General features: G+C 45.1%; 1 protein-coding gene across 1 annotated transcript in view; it reads left to right on the top strand.

Annotated features, from left to right (window-relative positions):
• Positions 1-638, top strand: part of LOC111485460 — a 4584-nt gene extending 3946 nt beyond the window's left edge. The window contains exon 7 of the mRNA XM_023132352.1: positions 97-638. Coding sequence (XP_022988120.1) covers positions 97-474 — 378 coding nt within the window. The 3' untranslated portion in view covers positions 475-638. The remainder of the gene's footprint in view (positions 1-96) is intronic.
• Positions 639-10558: the final 9920 nt, after the last annotated feature.

Here is a 10558-nt window from a genome sequence, read left to right as displayed (position 1 = left end):
TTTTTTTTTTTTTTTTTTTTTTTTTTTTTTTTTTTTTTTTTTTGTTTTCTTGTTTTTTATTTTCAGGCTTTTTTTTATCTTAAAAAAAAAAAAAAGGATCCGAAATTGGGAAGCTGGTGGATGGGATTTGGGGACAACACACTGGTCGGGTACTGGCCGGCGGAGCTGTTCACTCACCTGGGCGACCATGCCACCATGGTCGAGTGGGGTGGCGAGGTGGTCAACTCAAGGGCCAATGGGCAGCACACTTCAACCCAAATGGGCTCCGGCCATTTCCCCGACGATGGCTTTGGCAAAGCTAGCTACTTTCGAAACCTCGAGATTGTTGATAGCGACAACAGCCTCAGCGACGTTCAAGACATCTCGATCATGGCTGAAAATACCAATTGTTATAATATCATGAGCTCGTATAATGACCAATGGGGCACTCACTTCTACTACGGTGGTCCTGGTAGAAACCCCAAATGTCATTGATCATATCAACCTCCATATCGCTCACTTCTGCAATTATTACGATTTTTATCTCAAAATTTGACAGGGTGAATCGATTTTTATCCTAAACTTTCAGTTTCATGCATTGATGAAATCGAAAGTTATTAGTCGGATGAAATTGAAAATTTAAGATAAAAATTGATTCACAGGAACTTCTATTTTATTTTAATTCTTTTGTGTAATTAATGATCAATGTGGCAGCTATTTCTTCTCTTGCTTTTGCTTCACTTTCAGAGAGTTGTTTAGTTGCCTACTTTTAGGTATCAAGGTGAAGATTTTTACTAGTTAACAACAATTGAGCACTTAAGGATGAAATTTAATGTCAAACCAAGATTAATTAGATGAATTTTAATGCTCTGATCGAAATTTTGGATATTGAGAGAGTTAATAATCATATCACCTATCTAGGTTAGAGAGCATGGAGAAAAAAAATACTAAAAGAAAATCGACCATGCATTCCTTGATGAGTAATTGTTCAATATAAGTGAGAGCAAGAAAGCAGCATGTTCGTAGTATGCAGACATAGCCAATTTTTTTAGCCTGTGACATCATGCCTCAAGAGCAAAGTTATCATAAAAAATAGAGAATCTTTCATGAAACCAAGAGTTGCATTTGGGATGACCCTTTTTTTTTTTTTTAAGCACGGTGGAGATGGATTCTGCAAATGTGTGTTCCAAACAAAGAAATCACAAAGATTCTTGAGTAATGTCATGCATGGTCCTACATTTTTTACCAGTCTTAAGGGGAATTAAGCTCCATATACATATTTCGCTGACTTTGTGACTTTGTCAGACCTTAGGCGAGGTTTGTTTTCGCCAATCGAACATTGCTTGTTCAACCACACATGTCGCCTACGCGTGCATGTTCAATCATATGTGACACATTCAACTTGCCTCTACACTAGTCCAAGTCATTCGGCTCGACCTTGCCTCTACTCAGGGCCAAGATCTCTCAATACAATGTCGCATTTCATCTTGTCATCTCGATCCCCATCGACATGGTTTGTATGTCTTGGCACCATCCTGAGTCTCGGGATGTTGTCAGCCATCACAACTCGTTCGGTCATGCCGTCGAGAACGGGCCCGCGTATCGCTTAGCTCATCGAGATTTCCTGAACATCCATCTATCCAGATTCTATCGAGGCATTGGCCCTCCTGTGCCCATGCCGTATCATTTACGGATACCGTACTGGATAACGGGTGTATGTTACCTCCAACATGTGAGCTAGGGCACAATAACGACACACCCTTGCCGCCCGATACTGTCCTTGAAAAATCCATTTCAAAGGAAGTCACCCGAGACACTCGTCTCGGCACGCTTGCCCACACTGTGACACACGTATGTGCCACAGAGTAGCTCACTTAGGCCACAGGGCCCAGGGGTGGTGGAGAATTAACACCATGGTACCCCTATAGTACATTTTGAGTCATTTTCAATCTTCCAGGCATAGACATACTTGTGGTGAACGGTCATACAATATCGTTTAACGTCCGTCCGGTGTCCAATTGACACTAAAATTGGCAAGCATTCATATTTCATATGGACGAACTTGACTCCAGAGCAACATGGCCAAATTCCTTTCGGAACCTCGACTTTCAAGGTTAAGGCTCGAGACCCTACCCGGCCCTTCCACAAGCCTATCTTTGTCCCTCTTGTCTATTTGATGTCTCTATCTTGCTTATGTCTCAACTTTTCTTCAATGCCCACTTCGTGTGGTGTGTTAGATGATGCACTGTTCTCCACGGTCGTATCATGGCACTCGTGAGGATCACAACCTACTCTCTTCATAGTTAGGTTATGATGTTGACTTCTGGCAATTTGGAGGAAAAATAAATCGGTCAAAGGAAAATTTCTTCGAAGAAAAAATAACAGAAAGTAAAGAGAGAGAGATGTGCTGAAGACTGATTTCATTTGTCATTCGGTTGAGATATTTAAATAAAAAATGGGATATTTAAAAAACAAATTAAAATGGCAACTTAACTAACGCTCTTCCACTCGACCTGCACTTCCCACTTACTTCAATTCAATAGTGTGGGTTTAACGTAAAAATAGTTACCTAAAAAAAAATGGTTAACTAAAAGTTAGGGATCACATTCACTCGGTAGGGATTTATCTAACAATCTCCTCCTAAAGCCCTATCATATATCTACCTTATTTTGTTTGAACTCCGATTCAAGCTATGGCTCGGTGTCCCTAGCGGCATGTCCTCCAGACTCCACGTCTTGTTTTGCCACCACTTTTTCGAGTTGGCGTGCCGCCAGTCTAGGTGGTTCACCTCTTCCCAATAGATCTTCCATCCTCCGGTACCTGGCCACCAGACCATCATCATGATCGACATCTAGCGTCAAATCCGCAGTACGTGGTGTTGCGAACTCCACTAGTTTCGAAGTTGAACTTGGAGTTATGGTTGGGGTTGGCATAGGCGTGCCCGGTGCAGCTGCTGGCGGTGGTGACAATTCCTGATGTTATGCTCCTCCTTCTCTCGGTTCGGTGATGAGGTACTCCACCGTGAATTGATTTGGGTTTTGATCTGCCTCGATTATGTCGTTCCGCTGCCAAAAGGTGGTCTCGTCAAAGATAACGTCGCGTGACACGTGAGCTCGCCCCTCTGCGGGATCATAGAATTTGTACGCTTTTCTTTCAGGTTCGTAGCCGATGAAGACGACCTTCAGCTCCCTGGGATCGAGCTTGACGAGGTGGGGACGTGCGTCCTTCATGTATGCGACGCAGCCGAACACTCGAAGATGATGTAACGTTGGCTTCTTGTTGTACTAGGCCTCATATGGCATCTTCCCGTCGAGGCTTCGCGTTGGCGATCGATTGAGAAGGTAGACGACCATCATTACCACCTTTCCCTAGAACAGAACCTCCCGGGCATTCCGACCGTCATTAGTAATGACTTTACTGCCCCGACGATGGTTTGATTTTGGCATTCCACCACCTCGTTCTGTTGGGGGGAGGGCGCCGTTAGGTGCTGCTGCATACCAAGCTCGTTGCAGTACTTACCGAAGCTCGCTGAGATGAATTCTCTACCTCAGTCTGTGCGTAGTGTCACAATCGCACTTTTAATGGCAGCGGACTTCCGATTGTGTGGCACTCACTTTCCAATGGCAAGTGAGCTAAGCCAATTCGTTCTTGCGTCGCTTACGGCCAAGCGACGTATGCTCGTGCCTCTGGCCTCGATTTTAAGAGAAGGTTTTAGGAAGCGAGGGCAAAGAGAGATTTTCGAAAGAGAGATTTTTGAAAGAGACGTTATATAAGCAAGTAAGAAAGAAATAACAACGACTCACAGTATATAACCTTGGGTAGGGAGAAGTTGACAACTAGTCGTATTCCCCTTTAGTACATTTTGAGGCATTTCATGTCTGACAGGCCTAGACATGATATTTGTGAAACGTCATACTTCCTAGAAATACAAAAGTAAAATACTAATATGAAAAGACATAAAGGGTTGGGCTTGTCATGGGCATGCGGCCATGGGCAACACGCCTTGGACGAGCATGGCCGTGACACGCAACACCCAACTCGCATCTTCTTCCTGCATTCAGCCTCCGCTCGTGCTTGAATACGCTTAATGATTTGTTGCCTCACTTTTCGCTTGCAGCAAGATCAGCCACATGAAGCGACTTTTGTCATCGACCAGCAGGAAGAAGAGAGTCTGCCTGGGATCGCCGACTTGATGGGCCCGTAGATATCGCCGTGCACGAGCTTCAATGGCTCACTAGCTGTGCACGAACTTGTGTGAGCAGCCATCATCGATCATTGCGGATCTTGAGTAGCCTTCGCTCGATGAAAATGTGGCACCAGCCTCATCGAGTTGACCCAGGCTCACAAGGTTAGCCTTGAGCCTCGGGATGAAGTAGACACTGGTTAGCTTCTCCCTTGCTGATGAACAGGATGGTGCCGCTGTGCACGGACTTGTGTGAGCAGCCGTCGTCGATCATTACAGATCTTGAGTAGCCTTCGCTCGATGGAAATGTGGCAGCCAGCCTCATCGAGTTGACCCAGGCTCACAAGGTTAGCCTTAAGCCTCGGGATGAAGTAGACGCCGGTTAGCTTGTGGTGCTTCGCCTCCCTTGCTGATGAACAGGATGGTGTCGCGCCCTTCGATCTCAACGACGGAGCCATCGATGAACTTAACCGTCCCGCGAATCCCCAAGTCGAACTCGGAGAATGAAGACTTGTCCCCGATCATATGGTTTGTCGCCCCTGTGCTGAGGACCCATCGCCGGTGCTCTTGCTGCTCATTTTTCTCGCCGATCTGAGCGTACACTCGCTCCTTTAGTTGAATTGGCTCATCGCTGGTGCTCTTGTTACTCGTCTCTCTTGTCGATCTGAGCGAACACTCGCTCCTCCTTCAGTTGAATTGGCTCCTCAGTCGATGGCATTTGTTACGCCCAGCTGGAGCTCTTCCTCGAGTTCGAAGCTCACTGGAGCAGCTACACCGTCGCCGACTATAGGATTGGACCAGTCATCAGTCGACTCCTCTTTTCCCATAGTACAAGCTGCGCATGCACCAACGAGATTTTCATGGCTTCTTACCGCCTTTGCAGCTGGAGGACCCGTTGCTCTCGTGGGTGTTGTCGCGGAGCTTTAGGCGTGCAAGCCATTCCTCCTCCTCTGTGAGGAGTAGACGACCCTCCTCCTCCTCCCAGTAATCGATCGTTTCTCCTTCCACTGGGCTCGACAGCATGCCATAACCCTTGCGCCTGTAGGTTGATGCGACATCAACAAGGCCCACTCGGCCTCTTTTTGGCGGTGATGGAGTTCCGGCAGACAACGGCGGCGTGGAGGAGTGAGTGAGCCTGCCCGAGATGGACCCTACGATGTGTGTATTTTCGCGCTTTGCATTTTCTTCTACTCAAACCTGAGTCGTATGTGTTGTTAGGTCGACACTTTAACCACTTGAGTTATTCAACTTGACTGTTGATAAAGTTGGCTCCTCCGCAATGATATACCACTGATGGCTTCAACCTGGCTCTGATACCACTTGTTGACTTCTGGCAATTGGGAGGAAAACGTCGACGGAAAAACAAACCGGCCGAATGAAAATTTCTTCGAAGAAAAAATAACGGAAAGTAAAAGGAGAGAGAGATTTGCTGAAAGACTAGATGAATTCATTTGTCATATGGGATATTTAAATAGCAAATTATCCTAAAGAAGTAAATGGAAAATTAACTAATTTGGGTTATTTAAATAACAAATTATCCTACAATAGGAAAAGTAAATGGCAAATTAACTAACGTTCTTCCACTCGACGTGTACTTCCCACTTACTTCAATTGTGTGGGTTTAACGTTAAAAATAATTACCTAACAAAAAAAATGGTTAACTAAAAGTTAGGGATCACATTCACTCGGTAGGGATTTATTAACATATGACACCATGCATCCCCATATAGAGACCATTTCGAGGGACAAAAAACAACTACTAAGGTATTTCAATCTTCTTTCTATTGGCCTACAATTTTTAGAGACACCATAGAATTTTACAAATGTTGTGATCACTGCTAGAGAATACGTAAAATCAGTAAAAATAAATAAATAAATAAATAATAAGTTACCTTCAAATTTCATCTTAGAAGTAGAGCTTGTTGACGTATGGGACATTGACTTTATAAAGTCATTTCCACCTACTCGCGTATTTGTGAAGGAGATGTCGAGAGAGGAGAGACAAGGAGACAAAGAGCACTGAGTTTATCTAAAAAGCCTTTTCTATTACTATTTCTTATCTCTCTGTTTCTTTGCTCTGTCTTTACAATAGAAGGATAAGGTATTTATAAGTTTTTTTTAACTTTAATAATAGGTATGAGAGAGCACCTGTAGCGCCCGAGTTAAAAAAAAAATGTACAAGGTCACAATAGGGGCAAACTAGTCATTTTGCCCTATTATTACTTGAGGGGTCTAATTTGATTGGGTCATAATCTGAAAAGAGAAAGAAGAAGGGAGAGAAAGAGGAGAAAGGAGAGAGAAAGAAAATTAGGGTTTTTGAGGTAGTAGGAGGAGATCGGATCAGAACTGACGCCAGAGATCCGAGTCCCCAATCTAAACCATCAACAGTTCGGACAAGGTGCTCTCACGAATCGCACCTTCCTATTTCGTCAAAACGTCCAAGAACTTCAGGTTAGTCCATGAGTGTCTAGATAGAGAAGTTATCAAGATTTTGTGTGTTCGTGACATTTTGTGTTGATCCTTGGACTCTTACCCTCAACAACGTGATCTGGTTGAGCTTCGGAGTGAAGGCGGCCAAGATTGGCGTTCAAATCAGAGTTTCAAGAAAACGTGATTTTCGGTAAGAACTCGTATTTTCTTCGAATTCGAACTCGAATATTATGATCTATGATTATCAGAAAAATATAAGAAATTTTTTTCAAAGGAGTAGAATATGAGATCTACAAGGTTCGTGAAGAAAATTTGTTGAATCGGATTACAGATTGGAAGATAAAAAATAGATCGAAACGCAAAAGAGGCTAACATTTGAAAAATTGAAACACGCAGGAGAGAGGGAAGAGACGCCGCCACGCGTCGGCCAGCGTACAGAGGAGCGCGGTGAAATCGGTGATCGACACGTGGCGGTCATCGACTGGTGAGGCGCGTCCTCACCCAGCAGCGAACACGCGTCAGGCACGCGGATACGGGTCGACCCAACCCTAAACCGCATGCGACCTAGAACCGTTAAACTGCTCCGTTCGTAAACCGCCCCGACCTGATGCCTCAGTCCTCGCGACTACTTGGGAAGCCGCGCGTGGAAATGCTCGCGTAGGAGCTGGGCATAGAAACCCTCCAGGGCGCGTGTCGGCGCATGAGTCACTGTTTTTCTTAACGTCAGGTCTCCGTTTGCCAGTTTTTTCATCCCAAGTTTGATACTGACCCTATTATTATGTGAATTAGGACCTGTCAAGAAAATTACAGAATTTATGGAATCCTTTCCGTCATGAAAACTCGAGCTTGGGAAGGCACACGTCAACCAAGTAAGTAGCCATTTGGATTCCCACGAGCAGTACTTGTAGGAACCGCTAGGAAAAAGCATGCATGCTACCACCCATGAACTTAGCTAGCCGGACCTAGCATATTAGTATGGAAACCGCAAAAGTGAAATGATTAAGGAAAGCTAGATATGAAATGTCTATTAAATCTGTTTTGATTGAGATTCTGATAAAGTGTGTATGCCTGAGGAGGATGGGAAACTTGTGAAATCTGCGCTCCGGGTGAAGATGGACGTTATCTTCCTATTGAGCATGTTTGTTAATATTGCATGAACTATTGCGTGAGAACTCCTATGCATAATGATTGCTTGTGTTATCTTTCTTGTTGTATAGGAAGAAATTGTGAGCTTAGACTAGGGTGCTTGTGACTAAGTAAGCTAGACGAGATTCTAGATTGGGAGGCCTGTTAGATAAAACCTGAAATTTTTCCTTATTTAGATTTACACGTTTTCATTAGTTGATTGAATACATTTGTTTGACCATTTGACAAACACGTCGAATGGATTACCAAAGTTTATGGAAATTTTGTAGGAATTGGCATAGATTTAGTTGGCCACTCTCCAACCATTTTAAGGATAAGTTAGATATTTAAATAGGTAAATCTGTTCAGAAGAAATAACTCCATTCTTTTTAGCATCTTTATTTTCTTCCAACAACTTCCGGTCAAATGATTTCCTCTCACCGAAAAGGATCTCAGTTGCCGATTATCCTTGCCAATTGTCAAAAAACAACAAGTGGTATCACAGCCAGGTTGAAGCCATCAGTGGTATATCATTTCGAAGGAGCCAATCATATCGACAGTCAAGTTGAATAGCTCAAGTGATTAGAGCGTCGACCTAACAATGCACAGGTCTCAGGTTTGAGTAGAAGAAAATGCAAAGCGCACATACATCGTGGGATCCATCTCGAGCTGGCTCGCTCACTCCTCCACGCCGCCGCCAAGTGTTGGCATCTCCATCACCGCCACAAAGAGGCTGACACCGTGATGACGGGTGTCATCGTTGTCGTTGAGCGAGTGATCAGGGAGACAAAGACCGCCATCGTTTAGTACCCGATGTTGACAAAGTCCAACTACAACGAAGTGGGCCTTATTGATGTGCGTCAACCTCTACAGGCCCAAGGGTTATGAGGTACGCTCTCGAGCCAGAGAAAGGAGAAACGATCGAGTGCCAGGAGGAATTGGCTGGCGTTCGTTGCCCGGTTTGTGCCCCAGAGATGCTGGCGTCTCTTTCCACTAAACGCATTGCGTAATCGGCCTGGGAGGAATTAAATCCTGTCGAGTCGGTGTACAGCGAGCGCTGTGCGGGAATCCAACATCGAGCAGCTGCAGAAGGATCAAAAGAAAGATTCGCTCGATGACGGGCCAATCCAGTGCTCGTACTGTGGGAAGAGAGCTCACTTGAGCAAGAATTGTTGGAGCAAGCTTAGGAACAAGGAGTGGGAAGAGAGCTCACTTGAGCAAGAATTGTTGGAGCAAGCTTAGGAACAAGGAGTGGGAAGAGAGCTCACTTGAGCAAGAATTGTTGGAGCAAGCTTAGGAACAAGGAGTGAGAAGAGAGCTCACTTGAGACATTGCTCGTCGTGAACGACTTAAGGGTGGAAGAGGTGACCGAAAAACTGCCGCTTCAGCTGTCGACAATGTGGGCTCTCTACTCCTCACTGAGAAGGAATGACTTCCACGCCTAAAGCTCTGTGACAACACCGACGAGAGCAACGGGCCCTCCAGCCGTAGAGGCGGTAAAAAGCCATGGAAATCTCGCAGGCGCATGCGTGGGAAAGAGGCAGATCAAAAGAAAGAGTCGCCTGATGACGGGCCAATCCAGTGCTCGTACTGTGGGAAGAGAGCTCACGGGGCCAAGTCTGCGTTCTCCGAGCTTGATTTAGGGATTCGCGAGACGGTGAAATTCGGCGACGACTCTGTCATCGAGATCGAAGGGCATGACACCATCCTATTCGTCAGCAAGCGAGGCAAGCACCACAAGTTGGCCGGCGTCTACTTCATCTTGAGGCTCAAGGCTAATATTGTGAGCCTGGGTCAACTCGATAAGGTCGGCTGCAACATTTCCATCAAGCGTGGGCTACTTAGAATCCGCGATGATCGACGACATGCTCACGCAAGTTCGGTGCACGGCAAACCACCTTTACATCCTAGAGTTGGAGATAGAGCAACCAGTCAACCTCTCAGCCAAGTACCGGAGGATGGAAGACCTATTGAAAGATGTGAACCACCTAGACTGGCGGCGCGCTAGCTTGAAGAAGAGGTGGCCGTCCAAGACATGGAGTTTGGAATCAAATCGGAGTTCAAACAAAATAAGGTAGATATACCATAGGTTTTAGGAGGAGATTGTTAGATAAAACCTGAGATTTTTTCTTATTTAGATTTACACGTTTTCATTAGTTGATTGAATACATTTGTTTGACCATTTGACGTGAAATAAACCCTCATTTTAAGCAAAAGTCTTTAGCAATTATCTCTCTTCATTCTTTTTCGCATCTTTATTTTCTTCCAACAACTTCCCGTCAAATGATTTCCTCTCACCGAAAAGGATTTCAGTTGTCGATTATCCTTGCCGATTGTTGAAAAACAACAAGATCTCTAGAATACCGTGCATATAGTTCCGCGAAACGATTACTAGCGGATCCATTGCCTAGAATCCCAAACCCAATAGGTTTGTGAGACCTTGCACGAGATTCTTAGAGATGCATGAATCCAAGTCTAAGCCACCAAGTTCCACCTTAGAAAGAATAGTAGAACACCACGGTAACTGTAGGTAGCCCGCTAGAGTTGAGCAGTGTGGATAGTGTCATCAGAACCTCCACTTCCCTCTCTGCTCCTATACCGTACTGTCGAGACAGAGCTCCGGTACGGAGATCGTTGAGCTTGGCAGATCCGGACAGGGAAGTGTGATAGGTGCCCAGACCTAGTGGTGATAGCTAAGGGGTCTTCTGATCAAGACTCCTTGGGCGTAGAAACTCGTCCCTGAGCGGGGGATGTAGAACCACTAGGATGACTTAGTAGCTAACCCGCACACAGGGGATTGCGACCCCCGATTTTAGTGGATGTATGGTCCCGTGTGAGGGT

This window comes from Cucurbita maxima, unplaced genomic scaffold, assembly GCF_002738345.1.
Source record: "Cucurbita maxima cultivar Rimu unplaced genomic scaffold, Cmax_1.0 Cma_Scf00010, whole genome shotgun sequence".
NCBI lineage: Eukaryota > Viridiplantae > Streptophyta > Magnoliopsida > Cucurbitales > Cucurbitaceae > Cucurbita > Cucurbita maxima.
This window is presented reverse-complemented; position numbering and strand designations above follow the sequence as displayed.